General features: G+C 45.4%; 1 protein-coding gene across 5 annotated transcripts in view; it reads left to right on the top strand.

Annotated features, from left to right (window-relative positions):
• The first annotated feature begins 2378 nt into the window (after positions 1-2378).
• Positions 2379-23775, top strand: part of LOC121581117 (capping protein, Arp2/3 and myosin-I linker protein 3) — a 63304-nt gene continuing 41907 nt past the window's right edge. For 2 of the 5 annotated variants that reach the window (XM_041896508.2, XM_041896510.2), the window contains exons 1-3: positions 2379-2778; positions 3258-3418; positions 10710-10804. In XM_041896508.2, coding sequence (XP_041752442.1) covers positions 3361-3418; positions 10710-10804 — 153 coding nt within the window. In that variant the 5' untranslated portion in view covers positions 2379-2778; positions 3258-3360. The other 3 variants (XM_041896509.2, XM_041896506.2, XM_041896507.2) reach the window with 2 other exon arrangements.

Raw genomic sequence — 23775 nt, 5'->3', positions numbered from 1 at the left:
ATTATTTGATTTTGTGCACCAACTGTTGTTTACAAATATACACAGACCGCCACCCCTTGTCTTACCGGAGTCAGCCGTTCTATCCTGCCGATGTAGCGTATAGCCCACTAGCTGTATGCTGTCCATGTTGTCGTTCAGCCACGACTCGGTGAAACATAATTTATTACAGTTTTTAATGTACCGTTGGTAGGATAATTGTAATCTTAGGTGATCTAATTTATTTTCAAATGATTGAACATTGACTAATAGGCTTGATGGAAGAGGCAGTTTACTCGCTCGCCGTCGGATCCTTACAAGGCACCCTGACCTACGTCCACGATATCTCTGTCTCTTTCTCATGCGAATGACAGGGATTTGGGCCTTGTCGGGTTTTTGTAGGATATCCTTCGCTTCCGACTTGTTGAAGAAAAAATCTTCGTCCAATACGAGGTGAGTAATCGCTGTCCTGATATCCAGAAGCTCTTTTTGGTTATAAGAGACAATGGCAGAAACATTATGTACAGAATAAATTACAAATAACGCGGAAAAACACACATAATAGTACAATTGGTTAGAGGGCTGTAAAACGGCAGCCATCTTCTCCGGCACCAATCTATTCATTGAGAGGACTGAGCACGCCCCCATTCTCATCGACCGGGCTGTAGTGGAACAGGTTGAGAGCTTCAAATTCCTTGGTGTCCACATCACCAATTAACTATCATGGTCCAAACACACCAAGACAGTCGTGAAGAGGGCACGACAAAGCTTATTCCCCCTCAGGAGACTGAAAAGATTTGGCATGGGTCCTCAGATCCTCAACAAATTATACAGCTGCACCATCGAGAGCATCCTGACTGGTTGCATCACCGCCTTGTATGGCAACTGCTCGGCCTCTGTCCGCAAGGCACTACAGAGGGTAGTGCGTACGGCCCAGTACATCACTGGGGCCAAGCTTCCTGCCATCTAGGACCTCTATACCAGGCGGTGTCAGAGGAAGGCCCTCAAAATTGTAAAAGAATCCAGCCACCCTAGTCATAGACTGTTCTCTCTGCTACCGCACAGCAAGCGGTACCGGAGTGCCAAGTCTAGGTCCAAAAGACTTCTCAACAGCTTCTACCCCCAAGCCATAAGACTCCTGAACAGCTAATCATGGCTACCCGAACTATTTGCAATGCCCCCCCACCCCCACCCCCACCCCATCTTTTTACGCTGCTGCTACTCTGTTAATTATTTATGCATAGTCACTTTAACTCTACCCACATGTACATATTACCTCAACTACCTCAACTAGCCGATGCCCCCGCACATTGACTCTGCACTGGTACCCCCCTGTATATATAGCCTCCCTACTGTTATTTTATTTGACTTCTGCTCTTTTTTTCTGAACACTTTTTTGTTGTTGTTTTATTTACTTTTTTTATTAAAAAATAAATGCATTGTTGGTTAAGGGCTATAAGTAAGCATTTCACTGTAATGTCTACACCTGTTGTATTCGGCGTATGTGGCCAATAAAATGTGATTTGATTTGATCTATTATCAGTGGGATCATGTACCTAAATTGTAGAAATATAATTTCAAAAGGGTCTGAAGCTTAGCCAATATGCAGTGATACTGTATTAGGCCTATAGCCTACTGCACAAACCCCATTGCTACAGAACTGTTTTTAATCGGTTAATGTTGCATAGGCTTAAGTTTTTTAAGTCATGTTTAAAAAAATCGTGGTAGATCTCGGCTTGCATTTTCACTCAGAAAGAGATCTTGACTCAGAAAAGGTTGGTGACCACTGCTCTACATGATGAGATTATTATGGATAAGAGCGAGAATATTTTTATTTGTCAATCAGCAGTCAAGCATTATCATCATGTCACCAGAATAAGACCCTCAATATTTATTGGAAAGAAGCATCAAGATCACCGTGCACTTTCATGTGCATATTGTGTTTATGTGGATTTTAGAATATTGTATATGTCCCCCCTATCCTAAGGGTTAATTACTATTACATATATAATATAGACCCAAAATATAAATAAGCTGGAAGTACATTTTACATGTTCAAATATTGATATAAAATTGTGTAAGCGCTTACTGGGGAAACCAAAGGGTGTGCAGTGTGTGTCCCTACCCTATGAACATTCCAAAGTTGGTTTGAGGTGTCTAGGTCACATGGTCAAGGAGCTATTGATTTTTAAGTTATGTTTTCTATAAATATATATATATATTTAAAAACATAGGAATCATTTTATGAGAAAACTAAAGAGTGTGCAACATGCCTCTCTGTGTAAAGAATAATGGACAATTGAAATAAGGTTGCTAAGTCATGTGGTGTCAGAGCTATTGACATTTTAATATTGTGATCATGCACTTTGTTGACAGTTCCTAAGTAGCTGCATTGACAGTGGCCAGGCTGCCTACACCATTGCTGTGTGATTATGAAACTCGGGTCGGAATCTAGAAAATAAGACCTGTGCAATGTTGTACACCTTTTTTCCTTCATAAAGAGACTAACCTTGGGTATGTAACTCAAATTGTTCGCAAGCTATTGATGTTTGAAGGTCCGAATGTCTGGCAAATATCGAATCTCAAAGCAACTTTACCAAGGTACGGAACCGTCCTCTTTCCATTCCATCACAGCTGTCGTGATTTTTTTGAATACGGTATGACTTTACTCGCATAAAAACCGTGGATGGAAACGTGGTGACTGCTTCTCCAGTTGCTACTGCAGCACTCCACACTGTATAATAACTGTTGGCAGTCATCCAGCTCACAAAGAACTCCATGGCCATATATTGACAACGGGAGGTACTGTAGGCTATTTCTTGATATGAATGAAATTAGCCAATAGTTATTGGTCTAATGAAGCAAAATGGAGTCATTATTAATTATGGTAATAAAGGGAACGATTATCATTGTAAAATTTTATCAATTTAATAAATTTAATCGATGTTCTTTTAGACTTTTTATACTTTTAATAATTCGTGTTATTAGTATTAGTGTTGAGATTATTTGAGAATCTCGAATCTCAAATAATCTCAACACTAATAACACGAATTATTAAAAGTAGTGTAGTGTTATCATTTTATTTTCCCTCAAATATTTAAAGTAATATCTGATACACTTGCGTCTGTGCTACTTGCGTTGACTGATGCATCTCTCTCTCTCTCTCTCTCTCTCTCTCTCTCTCTCTCTCTCTCTCTCTCTCTCTCTCTCTCTCTCTCTCTCTGTCTCTCTCTCTCTCTCTCTCTCTCTCTGGCTCAATCCCTCATATGATATGTTTATAGGCACTGGAGTCGCCCGCGCTACTGTCGGATTGCCAGTTGAAACGCATTAGTGGCTCTCTCGCTTGATTATAATAAGCGCAGAGGGGTAGAGTCAGAGCGCGCTATGGCCTCTAAAGAGACCACCGCTGCAGGTTTCGTTAACGTCTGCAGGGAAAATACAGGTAAGCGCAAAACTGCTCTTTTAAAAATCACTGTCATGCTCAACACCTGCTGTAGCCGACAGACTATATTTCCTCGGCAGAATACAGAGCCTATCGCTGTTATGAATTCCAATGGTTATTTTATTTAACAGTTCACTCTGTTTGAGGTTTAGGCCTATTTGCGTTTGTGTGTGATCTCTAATGAGTTAGTGCAGCAGGCAAATTACATGTTCTCCCTGGGCAGGCTAAAGGCTGTGTAAGCCCACATCAGTTTATGATAACCTGTTATTCCTATCGATCCGAATCGAAATATGCAGGCTACGTTGAGATTGCTTTGGTTCTGCTGCCTGCTCTGTATTTACCACAATCATACTGTAAACGGTTCTTTGATCCACACTTCGTTCAGTAGCGAGTTGGTTGTATGTGTGTTACTGCAAATGCGTGCCTGCCTGTGCGTGTCTCTGGGTGCTTTGACTTGGCTTTAATATGAGTTTGTCTTTGAGTGTGTTTGTGTGTAGGGGTTATGAGCGAACAAGCATTTTGTGTGAAGCATGCAGGCATGAGTTTCTGCATTGAGAGGCTGGTCCTCTTCAGTGAAGAGATGGGCTATAGTGCCCTTAGGGTGTGCAGCGCTCAGCATACCACTGCTTAGTACACACACACAAACACACACACACACACACACACACACACACACACACACACACACACACACACACACACACACACACACACTGAGAGTTATATTTATACACACTTGTGACAAGCAGGATCACACTCACATTGGTCACACATGCGAACACAATGGTATTGTCTGACACACACACACACATTACACACACACACACACACCGACTTACACCATTGGACAGAAGGGTGTTAAAAGGGTGTCTCTCACTGTTAAATATCGTGACGGCAAATTAATCCCTTGTTTGTATCTGGACTTGGCTGCGGTAATGACCAGTCAGAGCTAAAGGTACAGAGAGAGGAAGGAAGGGATGTGTGGTGGGCACTCATGGCGAAAGAGCAGGTCCATTAGACAATCAAGGCAGTTTTTTAACTTCGCCAGCAGATCCGCTTGCTTTCAGCTACTCACAGGCTTCCTGTGTAGATTAAGACACGGCAGAGCCAGCACGAGATACAGTACCAGTCCAAAGTTTGGACACATCTACTCATTCAAGGGTTTTTCTTTATTTTCACTATTTTCTACATTGTAGAATAATAGTGAAAACATAAAAACTATGAAATAACACACATGGAATCATGTAGTAACCAGAAAAGTGTTAAACAAATCAAAATATATTTTATATTTGAGATTCCTCAAATAGCCACACTTTGCCTTGATGACAGCATTGCACACTCTTAGCATTCTCTCAACCAGCTTCACTTGGAATTATTTGAGCTGTTCTTGCCATAATATGGACTTGGTCTTTTACCAAATAGGGCTATCTTCTGTATACCCCCCCTACCTTGTCACAACACAACTGATTGGCTCAAACACATAAAGAAGGAAATCATTTCCACACATTAACTTTTAATAAGGCACACCTGTTAATTGAAATCCATTCCAGGTGACTATCTCATGAAGCTGGTTGAGAGAATGCCAAGAGTGTGCAAAGTTGTCATCAAGGCAAAGGGTGGCTATTTGAAGAATGTCAAATATAAAATATATTTTGATTTGTTTAACACTTTTTGGTTACTACATGATTCCAAATGTGTTATGTCATACTTTTGATGTCTTCACTATTATTCTACAGTGTAAAAAATTTAAAAAATAAAGAAAAACCCTTGAATGAGTAGGTGTGTCCAAACTTTTGACTGGTAGTGTATGTCTCGCAGAAAACATACCTCAATCCAGGGATGAGAAATGTATTGTACTCTCGAATTGTCCCATTATTCCAACTGTTGAACTGAGAAGATTGAATGACTGCTAAAAGAAACAAACAGTTGGGAGTACAACGCATTTCTCATTCCTGGATTGAGGTAGTGTGAATTCAGAAAGAGTGGGACAGCTTCATCCTGATACGTTTATTGCTTGGTCTGACAAGAAAAAGTAAACACTATTGTTACTAAGCACTTGCAGATAAACCACATGATCAAAAGCACATCTCTTCATTGGTGTGACATCATAGAGCAAGCTTCAAAGTGGGAGCTCACTCTGCGAAGCACACAGTAAGATAAGTGGCATCGCTTTTTTCTGTTTTGATGTTAAGGTTATAAAACGGTCATAGATAATGCACTGTGCCAAATTGTGATGAAATGTGCATACTATTTACTGATGCATCACTATACATAAAAAAGTTGCCAATATTTTGTTTACATTTTGTAATTCAGTCATTTTTGTTGTTGTCCTGCTTTACCAACTGTATCTAGCTAAAGTAGGACAGCATGGAGTAGCTAAAGTAGGACAGCATGGAGTAGCTAAAGTAGGACAGCATGGAGTAGCTAAAGTGGGACAGTCTTATAGGCTTTTCCAATGGAGGAAAGAGATCCAGTTTACATTAGGGACCCCCTGTACTTAGGTTAGGCAGGGCCCTGGTTCTTGTAGTACTAGATCCTGTAATTTATTTTGTGTAGTACTGTTATTAGTATTGTTAAATCAGAATTCAGAAAAAGTGGGTCTGTAACCTGTTCAGGCATCTATCCAACATATTAGCCCAACAAATGTTTCCTAATCACACAAAATTGAATTGTCATTGGAGTACAATTAGGATTATAATAACGGTGTCCCAGTTGATCTAACCTGCTATCCCAGTCTACCAAATGCAAACTGAAAATATGGTTTTGACTCAGTGTACACAAATGAGTGTGTCCTGCCTCTGTGAATATGATATCAACATTAGTTGTTTTGTGTGATTAGGAAACATCTTGAGGATTTCAGAAATGTGTTGGGCTAATATGTTGGATAGATGTCGAAAGAAGTTACAGAAGATGGAAATGCAAAAATGGTCCCACTTATTCCACATTCACCCTACGTTTTGCGAGACATATCTTGCGCCGGCTCCACTGTGTTTTAATCTAAGCAGGAAGCCTGTCCGACCCTAATGAAGCTGTAAGCAAGTGGGTCGGATCTGCTGGCTAGGTTTTAACTCATCCTCTCCTCTCCCATCTCTCTCTCCCATTCCCTACTTCTCTCTCTAATTGTAGTTCAGCATATGCTGTGGCCGGGCCATCTGTGGGAATGGCCAGTGTTAAGGGCTTTAAGTGAGTGGGTTTTAAGCATGAAACACACTGAGAATCTCACTGCCGATAGACTGCCGATAGGTACTTATCACAGTGGCAGGCCGTTCCTTTTCTTGCTAGAACAAAAGCGGTACCTGCTGCTTGCCGACCCGGTAGCGACGAAACTGCCGATGCTACTTGTAGAATCGCAATGCTCGTCAGTGGCCAACAACTTCACTTTGAGCTAATCAGAGAGAAAGAACCCCGACGTGGGGGAGCCAACAAAAAAAGGGAAAAATAGGGTATTTTCTCCGTACATCCACAGATGAACCAGTCACACTTCATATGCCATGTAGGCTTTGGGATGGTACACTATATATACAGTGAGGGAAAAAAATAAGTATTTGATCCCCTGCTAATTTTGTACGTTTGCCCACTGACAAAGACATGATCAGTCTATAATTTTAATGGTAGGTTTATTTGAACAGTGAGAGACAGAATAACAACAAAAAAATCCAGAAAAACGCATGTCAAAAATGTTATGAATTGATTTGCAATTTAATGAGGGAAATAAGTATTTGACCCCTCTGCAAAACATGACTTTGTGGTGGCAAAACCCTTGTTGGCAATCACAGAGGTCAGACGTTTCTTGTAGTTGGCCACCAGGTTTGCACACATCTCAGGAGAGATTTTGTCCCACTCCTCTTTGCAGATCGTCTCCAAGTCATTAAGGTTTCGAGGCTGACGTTTGGCAACTCGAACCTTCAGCTCCCTCCACAGATTTTCTATGGGATTAAGGTCTGGAGACTGGCTAGGCCACTCCAGGACCTTAATGTGCTTCTTCTTGAGCCACTCCTTTGTTGCCTTGGCCGTGTGTTTTGGGTCATTGTCATGCTGGAATACCCATCCACAACCCATTTTCAATGCCCTGGCTGAGGGAAGGAGGTTCTCACCCAAGATTTGACGGTACATGGCCCCGTCCATCATCCCTTTGATGCGGTGAAGTTGTCCTGTTCCTTAGCAGAAAAACACCCCCAAAGCATAATGTTTCCACCTCCATGTTTGACGGTGGGGATGGTGTTCTTGGGGTCATAGGCAGCATTCCTCCTCCTCCAAACACGGCGAGTTGAGTTGATGCCAAAGAGCTCCATTTTGGTCTCATCTGACCACAACACTTTCACCCAGTTCTCCTCTGAATCATTCAGATGTTCATTGGCAAACATCAGACGGGCCTGTATATGTGCTTTCTTGAGCAGGGGGACCTTGCGGGCACTACAGGATTTCAGTCCTTCACGGCATACTGTGTTACCAATTGTTTTCTTGGTGACTATGGTCCCAGCTGCCTTGAGATCATTGACAAGATCCTCCCGTGTAGTTCTGGGCTGATTCCTGCTTGGCGATGGTCTTGTAGCCCATTCCAGCCTTGTGTAGGTCTACAATCTTGTCCCTGACATCCTTGGAGAGCTCTTTGGTCTTGGCCATGGTGGAGAGTTTGGAATCTGATTGATTGATTGCTTCTGTGGACAGGTGTCTTTTATACAGGTAACAAGCTGAGATTAGGAGCACTCCCTTTAAGAGTGTGCTCCTAATCTCAGTTTGTTACCTGTATAAAAGACACTTGGGAGCCAGAAATCTTTCTGATTGAGAGGGGGTCAAATACTTATTTCCCTCATTAAAATTAAAATGTATAACATTTTTGACATGCGTTTTTCTGGATTTCTGTTGTTGTTATTCTGTCTCTCACTGTTCAAATAAACCTACCATTAAGATTATAGACTGGTCAGTGGGCAAACATACAAAATCAGCAGGGGATCAAATACGTCTTTCCCTCACTATACAAAAGTATGTGGACAACCCTTCAAATTAGTGGATTCGGCTATTTCAGCCATACCCGTTGCTGACAGGTGTATAAAATTGAGCACACAGCCATGCAATCTTCATAGACAAACATTGGCAGTAGAATGGCCCGTACTGAAGAGCTCAGTGACTTTCAACATGGCACCGTCATAGGCTGACACCTTTCCAACAAGTAAGTTCGTAAAATTTCTGCCCTGCTAGAGCTGCCCTGGTCAACTGTAAGGGCTGTTATTGTGAAGTGGAAATGTCTAGGAGCAACAACGGCTCAGCCGCGAAGTGGTAGGCCACACAAGCTCACAGAACAGGACTGCCAAGTGCTGAAGCGCATAGCGCGTAAAAATAGTCTGTCCTCGGTTGCAACACTCACTACCGAGTTCCAAACTGCCTCTGGAAGCAATGTCAGCACAATAACTGTTCGTCGGGAGCTTCATGAAATGGGTTTCCATGGCCGAGCAGCTGCACACAAGCCTAAGATCACAATGCGCAATGCCAAGCTTCAGCTGGGGTGGTGTAAAGCTCGCCGCCACTGGACTCTGGAGCAGTGGAAACGCCTTCTCTGGAGTGATGAATCATGCTTCACCCTCTGGCAGTGCGACGGACTAATCTGGGTTTGACGGATGCCAGGAGAACGCTACCTGGCCCAATGTATAATGCCAACTGTAAAGTTTGGTGGAGGAGGAATAATGGTCTGTGGCTGTTTTTCATGGTTCGAGCTAGGCCCCTTAGTTCCAGTGAAGGGAAATCTTAACGCTACAGCATACAATAACATTCTAGACGATTCTGTGCTTCCAACTTTGTGGCAACAGTTTGGGGCCCTTTCCTGTTTCAGCATGACAATGCCCCTGTGCACAAAGCCAGGTCCATACAGAAATGGTTTGTCGAGATCGGCGTGGAAGAACTCGACTGGCCTGCACATAGTCCTGACCTCAACCCCATTGAACACCTTTGGGATTAATTGGAGCGCAGACTGCGAGCCAGGCCTAATCGCCCAACATCAGTGCCCGACCCCACTAATGCTTTTGTGGCTGAATGGAAGCAAGTCCCCGCAGCAATGTTCCGACATCTAGTGGAAAGCCTTCCCTGAAGAGTGGAGGCTGTTATAGCAATAAAGGAGGGACCAACTCCATATTAATGCCCATGATTTTGGAATGAGATGTTGAGGTGTCCACATACTTTTGGTCATATAGTGTAGCTAGCCAAGTGCACAGACACAATGCACACAGCACTAAATACTTCCTCCAAGCTAGCTAACCACTGTAGCTAGTATTGCTATTATAATTAAATTGCAATGGATTAACTCGTTTCCATGAATCAGCTGCCTGTGTTAGCTGCCGAGTTAGTGCAGTGTCCTTAGCTAGCTAGCTGTGTTTTGCTAGTTAGTGAAAATGCTAACTTTAGCTAGCTAGCTAAACATTTGACTATGGGCTGGCACTGGTGTAATGGGATTATGGACAGTGAATTCTTGCTAGGTAGTTATCTAGCTGTGGCCATAGTATCAACAAGGGCTTTCTACAAACTAACAACATTAGCGCAGATAGCTTCAAATCTAGACCATAAGCAATACGCTCGGATATGCATTGCCAAATAACGCAACTGCCGACTTCTGGTTTGGAGAATTTTAACAAGGCATAGTGGCTGACGACTTCCAAGGTCTTTGCTATTTGAACACAAAATAGGTTGACTGCCGACACTCTGTTCAGAGGTGCTAAGTACTGTCGGCAGGCAAACGCTTGACAATCCTACCGGTGTCTGAGCTTTTACAGAGATTAAAGTCGATTACCACTGCGTTAACTCTCTGTTTGTCTTTGTCTGATCCTTCCTCGTCATCCCCCTCTTCCGTCTTTTGACCAATCACATCAGCTCTTTTCAAATCAGATCTTTTTCAGAGCTGATAAGATTGGTCAAGAGACCAATTAGTGAAAAAAGATCCGTATTGGGCTGCCTGTGTAAACGCAGCCTTAGTGTTTGAAAGCTTATGGTGTCTTTTGGATATGGCAGCTTAAGAAATATTGTGATGTGTATCAACTATTTGATAAAACTTTGATAAAACTTCCTTTCATATAACATTTTGCTAAAGCTGTTTGCCATGCCCCTCTGTCTTTTTTGTCTCATAATGTTCCTGTACCTCCATATCAGTTCCGTCTCTGGGGCTAAATATAAAACCAGTTTCGTTTCCTCTTGTTTTCTCCTGTGGTCATGTGTGTGCAGTGGTGTTTGTAATGTAAGATAGTGTTTTTGTGAGGGAGTAATTTACTTGCAGTATTGACTTTTGTTTTATGCCTTCTTTCCACAGAGAGCATCAGGAGTCTCATTGATAAACAATCTATCAAGTTTATGCAAGCTGTGAAGCAGGACACCAAGCACAGCAAATCAGAGGACAGGATACTGGTGAGGCCCCTTCACAATACACTCTACTGTCAGAAATCTGGTCTATCTGGTCAAGTCAATGCAGTGTATTTTGTACTTTAAATTAGAGTCCAATCCATTTTAATGGGGCATTCAAGCTTGGTGGTCCACACACTCCTCTATGAGCAAACGGTACACCAGTGGGGAATTGAGTCCATCCTTTCAACCTTTATTAGAAGTGGCAGTGTGCCTCTAATGCCAGAAGCGAGGGGATGGTGTTTATGTGTGTGTGTGTGTGTGTGCGCGTGTGTGAGTGTGTGTGCTCATGCCAGTGTGTGTGTGCCTGAGGGTGTGTAGGTGGACTAAGAGGTGTCCTAGCAGCTTGAACGAGCCAACACAGACACTGCTAGACATTGCTGCTATTGAGACATCCTCAATTAGTCACCCGCATCCGTTACTAATGACACACACACACACACACACACACACACACACACACACACACACACACACACACACACACACACACACACACACACACACACACACACACACACACACACACACACACACACACACACACGACACCAGGGTGGTAGATGAGTGAGAGCACAAGTTCATTTCCTCTTCCTGCTGAGTGTAAACTGGTGCTGGGGAGAGAGAAGACACACCGGGGAATTCAGCGGACATAAAAATCTAACTATTAACTCTTTCTCTATGTCATTCTTGTTCTCTCCCTCTTTCTCTACTCCACATCCCCTCTCTCATTTGCGTGGTTGACTCTCTCTCTAGTACATCTCCCTCTCTATCTCACTAGCTGTCATTAACACTCACCCCCTCTATTTTTCTTTCTGTCTTTGTTTCCTTTTATTCTCCTCCGTATCTGTCCATCCCTATTACTCTCCCCGTCACCCCTCCCCCTCCCTGCTCTCTCGCTTTTCTTCCTCCTTATCATCTCTCATCTTTCCCTTCTCTCCTCCCCTCCTGTCCTCCTCCATCTTTATCTCAACACAAAACTGTATTGAACCACTCTGCTCCCTCCTTTATCTGACAGAACTCAATTAGGCCTTACGAGAATGTTAGTCTAAATGGGTTTTGCTGATGCAACTTCTCAAAATACTTACGGCGTAACATGGCATGATGACAAGTAAAATATAGCATAGAGGCCTACATGTGTATTGTGCACATGCAAATGTTTGTAAATGGGCAGAGCTTTTGGAACAAAGTGTACTGTCTCTAAAACACACACAGGCATGCATGCAGTGAGCTCGCTGTTGAATATGTAGCCTACTACACTGCATCTACTCTTTGTTTGTCCCTCCCTCCCTGTCTCTCTCTCTCTATGTCCTTTCTCCCTCTGGGGTTGTGCTGGTATCCAGCTGTCTGTGTGCGTCTACTGTTCCAGCTGTCACGCTGTGCCTCACAGACACATGCATGCACACACACACACACCCACACACATACACACAGACACAGACAGTCTCAGCAAGACATCCACCACCGTGCTGGGGGCAACGTTACGAAGAGTAACAACATACGCCCAGATACACAAACAACCACATAAACACACCCTGTCATGCACACACAAACTGGAACACATACAGAGGACATGCATTTCGGAGTACTCATTTGAAGATTAGCGCCAACTCCAAAACAAAACATCTTCAAAGACAGAGAGGAGAGAAGGAGGGAGGGGCAGAGGAGAAGGAGGGGTGATGCGAGTCGAGGGGGGCACCAGGGAAAGGGGTGATGAGAGCTCAGAGCAGCGGAGGAGAGGGGGAAAGGAGACGACGGAAAGGAAGGAAGAAATCTGATGTGTTTTGATGCCCCAATTGCTGCCTTTTCTACCCTCGTCCATTATTTTTCTCCATCCGTTGCTCCGTTTTACCCGCCATTGATTCCCAGCTCCATCTCTCCACACTAATAATGCCCTATTACTGGGATGTGATTGCTACAGTGTGACACTCCAAACACACTCGGATCACTCAAACCTTCTCTCCACTTCCAGTCGCAAAAACCTTCAAGCGCTATGATGAAACTGGCTCTCATGAGGACCGCCACAGGAAAGGAAGACCCAGAGTTTCCTCTGCTGCAGAGGATAAGTTCATTAGAGTTACCAGCCTCAGAAATTGCAGCCCAAATAAGTACTTCACAGAGTTCAAGTAACAGACACATCTCAACATCAACTGTTCAGAGAAGACTACGTGAATCAGGCCTTCATGGTCGACTTGCTATAAAGAAACCACTACTAAAGGACACCAATAAGAAGAAGAGATTTGCTTGGGCCAAGAAACAGGAGCAATGGACTTTGGGCCGTTGGAAATCTGTCCTTTGGTCTGATGAGTCCAAATTTGAGATTTTTGCTTCCAACCGCTGTGTCTTTGTGAGACGCAGTGTAGGTGAACAGATGATCTCTGCATGTGTTGTTACCACCGTGAAGCATGGAGGAGGAGGTGTGATGGTGTGGGGGTGCTTTGCTGGTGACACTGTCAGTGATTTATTTAGAATTCAAGGCACACTTAACCAGCATGTTAACCACAGCATTCTGCAGCGATATACCATCCCATCTGGTTTGGGCTTAGTGGGACAATCATTTGTTTTTCAACACGACAATGACCCAACACACCTCCAGGCTGTGTAAGAGCTATTTAACCAAGAAGGAAAGTGATGGAGTGCTGCATCAGATGACCTGGCCTCCACAATCCCCTGACCTCAACCCAATTGAGATGATTTGGGATGAGTTGGACCGCAGAGTGAAGGAAAAGCAGCCAACAAGTGCTCAGCATATATGGGAACTCCTTCCAGACTGTTGGAAAAGCATTCCAGGTGAAGCTGGTTGAGAGAATGCCAAGAGTGTGCAAAGTTGTCATCAAGGCAAAGGGTGGCTGCTTTGAAGAATCTCAAATATAAAATATATTTTGATTTGTTTAACACTTTTTTGGTTTCTACATGATTCCATATGTGTTATTTCATGGTTTTGATGTCTTCACTATTATTCTACAATGTAGAAAATAGTAAAATATAGAAAAACCCTTGAATGAGTAGGTGTATCCAAACCTTTGACTGGTACTGTAGATCTCCACATTCCCTTTTAGTCTCCCTAATGATATTAGCTGTCTCTTTTCTCCTGTAACTACAAGGTACAAGGAGGGATCTGTCGACAACTTAGGCTACTTGTAGAGACATTCAATGGCAGGAGAGAAGGAGAGCTGTTTATCTTAAACACAGCAGAGTACCTCTCTCCGATTTCTATTAGCACCACATATTGAAGAATGAAAAGACTTTAATTGAATCAAGGACGCTTTTTGTCATGTGAGTTCTGGCAGTCAGCTAAAGAGGTTGACACATGCACATCATTGTTGGATAAAACTGTTGGGGAATGCCGTAATGGTTCGATGTCTGTAGATGGCAGGCATCTAATGGTGGTATGATTGATCTGTTGATCTGATGATAGATGTCTTACTACAGGGATATTACTCTGTCTATAGAAAGGGATGTGTTAGTCTCCGTACCCTCCCCCCTCTCTCCCCTCCCCGGTTGCTCGGTTGCAAGTCTCTTTGGATTAGGTTTGTGCAGACTTTTATGTGAGCAAAAATCTGCAACAAGATGTGTTTTTAAGCCATGCTTTTTCTCCCTCATTTGCCTCCTCTCTCCATCTATCTATCTAAATCCATCTCTCCCTCTTTCTCTCCGTCTCTTTTTAAAGGCTGCTTATAGAGCAGGACCTGGGGCAGCTGTGCTTTCAAATGCGCCCTTACTCTCTGCCAGGGAAGATGGAAGGGTTGTGTCCTTTTGATGCTGGGTTCATCTGGGTGAAAGCAGACTGTCCCCAGTGTCTCTTGGGGATTGTGTGTGTGTGCACACTAGTGTGTGTGCGTGTGTGTGTGCGCATGTGTGTGTATATGGGTGCATGTCTCCGTGAGTATGTGTGTGCGCACAAGTGCGTGTGTTTGGGTGGCCGCTCGCACTTGTTTGAATGCAGGCGCGCACACCCGTTCTTCAAAGCTGTCTAAGGCAGAGCCAGAGAGATGGGATCCTAGATCAGAGCAGCCAGGTCCCGGTTTCTCAAAAGCATCTTAAGGCTAAGTTCATTGTTAGAACCTTCTTAGGAGCATCGTTAAATCTCAGAGCTGTTTCCCATTTCCATCGTTACTAGTTCAGGTTTCATTAGTTGTACGGGATACACATGGTATACACCGTCCAACAAAATACTTAATTGCAGGTTCCTTCTCGACAATGCAACAACAATAAGAAAGAATAAAAGATAAGAATACGAACATAAAGTAAATGGTTCAGTAGAATATAATAAACATTTTAGCATAAGTATAATACAGGAAGGCTGTCACGGTTTCGGCCGAGGCTGCCTCTCTCCCTTGTTCGGGCAGGTTTCGGCGTTCGTCGTCTCCGGAATTCTAGCTGCCACCGCTGTTTGTTTCTTGTTCGTTTGCTTTGGTCTGTTTGTTTTTCACACCTGTTTCTGTTTTGGCTTAATTAGTGTCCTATAAGTTTCTCGTTGTGTTTGTCTAGTGTTGTGTGTAATTGATTTCCGTCAGTTGTGTGTATTTGCTCGGTTGAGCTTCTCTCCATTATACTGGAGTATTTCCGCACCTGTTTGTGCGTGGTTACTATTTTGTCGCACCTGTTTGTGCGCGGTTACTATTTTGTCGCACCTGTTTGAGCGCAGTTTCTTTTCGCCTTCGTGCGTATTTGTTGCCCTCCGGGCAAAGTTTCCATTTGCCTTGGTTTGGCCTAATATACAAGCCTTTGGGAATATCGTTCTGAGTCCTGCGTTTGATTCCACTATTACACCTACCGCACGCCTGACAGAATTACACACCTTCAATGGAATCAGCAGGAGCCGAAGCAGCTCAGACGAGACTGGAGGCCCAGGTTCGGGACCAACGAGAGCAGATCCAACAGATGGGGACCGCCCTGCAGGAGGTGATTTCCACCATCCGAGGCTGGGGTACGCCTCCACCACCTCCCTCCCTGCCAGCACCATCGGCCAGCCCGCTCATTCCAGCGCCGGAACCTCGAGGGAGTCCGACTATCTCTCCCGAGGGCCTACGACGGGACCGCGGCTGGGTGTCAGGGATTTCTACTCCAGGTGGAGTTATACCTGGCCACCGTGCACCCGGCCCCTTCGGGGCATGAGAGCGTGTCCGCCCTGATCTCCTGCCTGGCCGGTAAAGCGTTGGAGTGGGCCAACGCGGAGTGGAGGAAGATCGACGCCACGACGATTACATACGACGAGTTCTCCCGCCGCTTCAGGGCGGTGTTTGACCATCCCCGGGGGGGAAAGCGGCGGGGAGCGTCTGGTCTTCCTCCGGCAGGGGAGGAGGAGTGCCCAGGAATTCGCTCTTGAATTCCGTACTCTAGCGGCAGATGCAGGGGTGGAATGATCGGGCCCTCATCGATTTATACAGATGTAGCCTACGAGAGGACGTCCGTCGGGAGCTTGCTTGTAGGGACACCAGCCTCACTTTCGACCAGCTGGTCGACATGTCCATCAGGCTGGATCACCTGCTGGCTACCCGCGGACGTCCTGCGGAGGGTCCGTCCATTTCACCCTCCAGCGCCTCCGAGCCGTGTCCTATGGAGCTCGGGGGCGCTGGCGCTAGAGAAAGGAGGAGTCGGCAGGCTAGGGGGTCCATCCACTGCACCAACTGTGGTCGGGGAGGACACACCGCGGCTAGGTGCTGGGGATGGCCTCCTAGGGGAGATGACGACAGGTCCCGCACTGGGGATTCCCTCCAGGTGAGAAGGCGCCCCCACTCACCCAGAGCTCACTGTTGCCCATTTTTGTATACCTGTCAGTTTTCCACAGGTAGCACCTCATTCCCAGCATAAGGCGCTGGTAGATTCAGGCGCGGCTGGGAATTTTATTGATAGAAAGTTTTGTTTAGCGTTAGGGATTCCCCTTACTCCTGTTGATGTTCCTTTCCCCGTTCATGCCCTAGATAGTCGTCCGTTGGAGTACGGGCTTGATCAGGGAGGTCACAGCGCCACTTAGGATGTGTGCGCAGGGGGATCATCAGGAGATGATTCAGCTGTTCCTGATTGATTCTCCTGCGTATCCGGTGGTGCTGGGCATGCCCTGGTTGAGTACCCATAACCCAGCGATTTCGTGGCAGGAGAGGGCTCTGATGGAGTGGTCTGCTCAGTGTGGGGGTAGATGTTTGGGCGTTTCCGTAGGGGCTACCTCGGTGGAGAGTCCAAACCAGGTGCCCGCATTGCCCGTTCCACCTGAATATGGGGATTTGGCTATTGCGTTTAGTAAGGCGAGGGCGACGCGGTTGCCACCCCATAGGCAGGGGGATTGTGCGATAGACCTCCAGGCAGGAGCTGCGCTCCCACGGAGCCATGTGTATCCTCTGTCTCAGGAGGAGAAGAAAGCTATGGAGATTTACATAGACGAATCTCTGAGACAAGGATACATACGGCCTTCCACTTCCCCTGCGTCCTCGAGTTTCTTTTTCGTGAAGAAAAAGGATGGTGGTTTGCGTCCGTGCATCGATTACCGTGGTCTCAATCAGATTACGGTGAAGTATAGTTATCCACTCCCGCTGATTGCGACCATGACTGAGTCGTTGCATGGGGCGCGTTTCTTCACGAAATTAGATCTCAGGAGCGCGTACAACTTGGTGCGCATCAGGGAGGGTGACGAATGGAAAACAGCCTTTAGTACCACCTCGGGCCATTACGAGTATCTGGTCATGCCATACGGGTTGATGAACGCTCCGTCAGTTTTCCAATCCTTCGTGGATGAGATCTTCAGGGACATGCAGGGGCAGGGAGTGGTGGTGTACATTGATGACATTCTCGTGTACTCGCCTACCCGGGTCGAGCATGTGGCCCTGGTGCGAAGAGTGTTGCGGAGGCTGGTGGAGCACGACCTGTATGCGAAGGCAGAGAAGTGTCTGTTTTTCCAGGAGTCGGTCTCCTTTTTGGGTTATCAGTTGTCTGCGTCAGGGGTGAAGATGGAGGTAGACCGGGTGTCGGCCGTGCGTAATTGGCAAACACCAACTACTGTGAAGGAGGTGCAGCAGTTTTTGGGGTTTGCAAATTACTACAGGAGGTTTATCCGGGGTTTTGGACAGGTGGCAGCTCCCATCACGTCTCTGTTGAAGGGGGGTCCGGTGCGTCTGCAGTGGTCGGCCGAGGCGGACAGGGCGTTTGGGAGGCTGAAGGACCTGTTTACCTCGGCCCCGGTGCTGGCGCATCCGGATCCCTCTTTGCCGTTCCAGGTAGAGGTGGACGCGTCGGAGGCCGGTTTAGGAGCCGTGCTTTCACAACGGTCTGGCGCGCCACCTAAACTCCGCCCCTGTGCTTTTTATTCCAAGAAGCTCAGTCCGGCGGAGCGGAACTATGACGTAGGGGACAGGGAGCTGTTAGCCGTGGTACAGGCTCTAAAGGTGTGGAGGCACTGGCTTGAGGGGGCTCAACACCCTTTCCTCATTTTGACGGACCACCGTAACCTGGAGTACATCCGGGCGGCGAGGAGGCTGAACCCTCGCCAGGCAAGTAGGAGTATGTCCTTGACCAGGTTTACTTTTAAGATCACGTACATCCCTGGGTCACAGAATGGCAAGGCAGATGCGCTGTCTCGGCGGTATGACACGGAGGAGAGGTCCGTGGAGCCCACTCCCATACTGCCTGAGTCGTGTCTGGTGGCACCGGTAGTGTGGGAGGTCGATTCTGAACTCGAGCGGGCGTTACGCACCGACCCTAGTCCACCACAGTGCCCGGAGGGTCGGAAGTACATTCCGCTCGAGGTTCGGGATCGATTGATCTATTGGGCTCACACGTCACCCTCCTCTGGACATCCGGGTATCGGCCGGACAGTGCACTGTCTTAGTGCCAAGTACTGGTGGCCCACGTTGGCAAGGGATGTGAGGGTTTATGTTTCCTCCTGCTCGGTTTGCGCCCAGTGTAAGGCGCCTAGACATCTACCTAGGGGTAAGTTGCTACCCCTGCCCGTTCCACAACGACCATGGTCCCACCTCTCAGTGGACTTTATAACAGACCTTCCCCTCTCCCAAGGGAATACTACCATCCTGGTCGTGGTGGACCCGGTTCTCTAAGGCCTGTCGTTTGCTCCCCATGCCGGGTCTTCCTACTGCCCTACAAACTGCCGAGGCACTGTTTACCCATGTGTTCCGGCACTACGGGGTACCCGAGGACATTGTGGCTGATCGGGGTCCCCAATTCACCTCCAGAGTCTGGAGAGCGTTTATGGAGCGGTTGGGGGTCTCGGTAAGCCTCACCTCGGGTTACCACCCGGAGAGTAATGGGCAGGTGGAACGCGTAAACCAGGATGTGGGTAGGTTTCTCAGAACATACTGCCGGGACCGGCCGGAGGAGTGGTCGAGTACGTTCCCTGGGCCGAGATGGCCCAGAATTCCCTACGCCATTCCTCCACTAACCTAACTCCATTTCAATGTGTGTTAGGTTACCAGCCGGTTCTGGCACCCTGGCAGCAGAGCCAGATCGAGGCTCCTGCGGTGGATGAGTGGGCGCGGCGCTCGGAGGAGACTTGGAACGCTGCACACGTCCACCTGCAGCGGGCCCTCCGACGTCAGAAGGCGAGCGCTGATCTCCACCGCAGTGAGGCACCGGTGTACGCACCTGGTGATCGAGTCTGGCTCTCTACCAGAAACCTGCCCCTCCGCCTGCCCTGTCGGAAACTGGGTCGGCGGTTTGTAGGGGCCATTTAAAGTCCTGAGAAGGTTGAACGAGGTATGTTATAGGTTAATGTTACCTGTGGAGTATAAGTGTATTAACCCCTCGTTCCATGTGTCCCTTCTCAGGCCGGTGGTAGCGGGCCCACTCCAAGAAGATGAGATCTTGGAGACTCCTCCGCCCCCGTTGGACATCGAGGGGGCACCGGCGTACTCCGTGAGATCCATCTTGGATTCGAGACGTCGGATGGGGGGGTCTCCAGTATCTAGTGGAGTGGGAGGGGTACGGCCCGGAGGAGCGGTGCTGGGTGCCGAGGAGAGACGTTTTGGACCCGTCGCTCCTGACGGAATTCCATCGGGGGCATCCGACGCGCCCTGCGCCGCGTCCTCCTGGTCGTCCCCGAGGCCGGAGTCGGCGCACGTCTGGAGCCGCGCGTCAAGGGGGGGGTACTGTCACGGTTTCGGCCGAGGCTGCCTCTCTCCCTTGTTCGGGCAGGTTTCGGCGTTCGTCGTCTCCGGAATTCTAGCTGCCACCGCTGTTTGTTTCTTGTTCGTTTGCTTTGGTCTGTTTGTTTTTCACACCTGTTTCTGTTTTGGCTTAATTAGTGTCCTATAAGTTTCTCGTTGTGTTTGTCTAGTGTTGTGTGTAATTGATTTCCGTCAGTTGTGTGTATTTGCTCGGTTGAGCTTCTCTCCATTATACTGGAGTATTTCCGCACCTGTTTGTGCGTGGTTACTATTTTGTCGCACCTGTTTGTGCGCGGTTACTATTTTGTCGCACCTGTTTGTGCGCAGTTTCTTTTCGCCTTCGTGCGTATTTGTTGCCTCCGGGCAAAGTTTCCATTTGCCTTGGTTTGGCCTAATATACAAGCCTTTGGGAATATCGTTCTGAGTCCTGCGTTTGATTCCACTATTACACCTACCGCACGCCTGACAAAGGCACAATTTATAGTCCAATATTGACATGTTTTAGGAAAGGGGTGATTGGGGGGCATGTGCTTAAATTCTGCAGTATTTTGCAATCATAATAAGCGTTAGGTAGCAGCAGTTGTGATGTGTGTGTAGCATGAATGTAGATATGTGTGTGTGTATGTGTGTGTGGATGAGTGTATATCTGTGTGGGTGTGTGCATGAGTGAGTGCATGTGTGCTAAGGTGTGGAGAGTCAGTGTAGGTGGTCAGCAGTCTGATAGCTTGTAGATAGAAACTGTCTCTGAGCCTGACGGTAAGGAAGTGAACCGCTCGTGGCTGGGGGTGTGGGGTCCTTGATGATGCGGCGGGCCTTCCTTAGGCACCGTTTCGAGAAGATGTCCTGGATGGGTGGGAGCTCGGTCCCAGTGATGTAATGGGCCATCTTCACCACCCACTGGAGGGCCTTGTGGTTGTGGATGGAGCAATTCCCGTACCAGGCCGTGATGCAACGTGTCAGGACGCTCTCGATGGTGCAGTGGTAGTATTTGGAGGACACAAATTTCTTCAGCCGTCTTAGGAAGTAGAGACGCTGTTGCACCCTATTGACAAGTGTGTTGGTGTTGTTGGTCAAGTTCTCAGTGATGTGGATGCCGAGGAACTTAAAACTGCTGACTTTCTATATTGCAGTTCCATTGATGTGGATCGGGGCATGTTTCCTCTGCTTCCTGAAGTCAACAATCAACTCCTTTGTTTTGCTGGCGTTGAGGGCGAGGTTGTTGTCCTGGCATCACAATTCCAGTTCACTTACCTCCTCCCGATAGGCTGACCCGTCGTTGTTGGTTATCAGGCCTACAACCGGGGTGTCGTCAGAACTTGATGATGGAGTTGGTGTTATGCAAAGCCACTCAGTTTTGGAGAATCTCTTATAAAATGGGTCAAAATCATGTATAGTAACCCTAGGTGTAAAATAGTAAATAATGGCTATTTCTCAGAAAGTTTTAAACTGTCAAGAGGAGTGAAACAAGGTTGTCCACTATCGGCATATCTATTTATTGTGGCCATCGAGATGTTAGCTATTAAAATCAGATCCAATAATAATATCAGAGGATTAGAAATACAGGGCTTAAAAACAAATGTGTCATTGTACGCAGATGATTCATGTTTTCTTTTAGATCCACAACTAGAATCCCTCCACAGCCTCATAGAGGATCTAGATACATTTTCTAACCTCTCTGGATTAAAACCAAATTATGACAAATGTACTATATTACGTATTGGACAATACAATTTTTACATTACCATGTAGTTTACCAATAAAATGGTCTGATGGTGATGTGGATATACTCGGAATACATATCCCAAAGGAAATAAATGATCTCACTTCAATACATTTTAATAGAAAGTTAGCAAAAATAGATAAGATCTTACTACCATGGAAAGGAAAATACCTGTCAATTTGTGGAAAAATCACCCTGATTAACTCTTTAGTACTATCCCAGTTTACCTATTTGCTTATGGTCTTGCCTACGCCTAGCAAACAGTTTTTTAAATTATATGAGAAAAAAAGATTCAATTTTATTTGGAACGGCAAGCCAGACAAAATTAAAAGAGCATATTTATATAATGAATATGAATTCGGAGGACAGAAATTATTAAATATTAAAGCATTAGACCTATCACTAAAATCTTCAGTCATCCAAAAGTTATACTTAAATCCGAACTGGTTCTCAAGCAAATTAGTAAGATTGTCTCACCCACTGTTCAAGAAAGGCCTTTTTCCCTTTATTCAGATTACAACCTCTCACTTTCAGTTATTTGAAAAGGAAATAATCTCCCAAATGTCACTATTTCTAAAACAAGCCATAGAAAGTTGGTTGCAATTTCAATTTAATCCTCCAGAAACGACAGAACAAATAATGCAACAAATATTGTGGTTAAATTCAAATATACTAATTGACAAAAAACCTTTATTTTCTGACAGAATGTTTAAAAAAGGTATAATCTTCGTAAATGATATCATCGGTAGGACTGGTGGAGTTATGTCGCACATGCAGCTAACAAAAACATATGGAAATGTCTGCTCTATCCAAAATTACAACCAAATAATTGCAGCCTTACCGCAAAAGTGGAAGAGGAAAGTTGAAGGGGGGAGAAAGTAAGGAACTTGTCTGTCGGCCTTGCATTAAAGAACATAATTGGTTAAGGAAAACTGTGATAAATAAAAAAGTATATCAGTTTCACTTAAGGACCAAAGGATTGACAGCCGTCCCATATAGATTGCAAAATAGTTGGGAAGAGATCTTTGACGTACCGATCCCATGGCATAGTGTTTATGAACTGACACGCAAAAACGACACCGGATTCAAAAATTAGAATCTTTCAATTTAAATTATTATATAAAATTCTTGCTACCAATAGAATGTTATTTATATGGGGGATACAATCTTCCCAGCTCTGCAGATTTTGCTGTGAAGAGATAGAATCATTAGATCATTTGTTTTGGCTCTGTCCATTTGTAGCTTGTTTTTGGACACAGGTCCAGGAATGGCTAAAGGATTGCAATATTTACCTGGAACTAACCTTGCAGATAGCATTACTGGGTGATCTGAAAAGTCATAGTCAATCAATCAATAATATAATAATACTTTTAGCAAAAATGTTTATTTTTAATTCACAATCTGTAGAAGCAATGAGAATAGAAAGGTTCAGAACTTTTGTAAAACATCACAGTACGGTTGAAATATATATGGCAAATAGAAATCCTATATGGATGGTGTTAAGAGATAGATGGGAGGTATTGAATAGAGTTGAAGGATGGGACTAATAACAAATAACAACAAATAATAACAAAGATAGCTAATAATGTAAGCATACTGTGTCCATAATAAGTATATAGGTTGTATGTTGGGAGCTTTTGGGAAAGAGCACAGTTAGAAAGATATGGCATTTAGAAGCAAACCGGATGGACATCATGAAAATGATCGGAGAGGTTGAGAGTAGAAGAAGTTCAGGAGCAAAAAAAAAAAAATATATATATATATATATATATATATATAGAATTATTGTAAAATTAACTCTGTCCATAAGGTGTAGATAGTAAGTATAGACCGGAAGTAGAGGCCTGGGCGTTGTTGTTCACTAATTTACTCCAAGTAGGGAAAGAATGGTGGGGTTGAAAAGTAATAAAGGGGAATATATATATAAAAAATAAAAAAAACATGGGGGATTGGAAGTGATGCAGACAATTACATTAATAGAAGATACAATCTATCTGCAATATTAAGCTGATCTATCCCCCCCCCCCCAAAAAAAAAAAAAAAAAAAGCCACTCAGTCGTGGGTGAACAGTGAGTACAGTAGAGGGCTGAAGACACACCCCTGGTGGGCCCCTCTGTTAGGAGTCAGTGTGGAGGAGGTGTTGT

Source organism: Coregonus clupeaformis, chromosome 14 (genome assembly GCF_020615455.1).
Source record: "Coregonus clupeaformis isolate EN_2021a chromosome 14, ASM2061545v1, whole genome shotgun sequence".
NCBI classification, from domain to species: Eukaryota; Metazoa; Chordata; class Actinopteri; order Salmoniformes; family Salmonidae; genus Coregonus; species Coregonus clupeaformis.
This window is presented reverse-complemented; position numbering and strand designations above follow the sequence as displayed.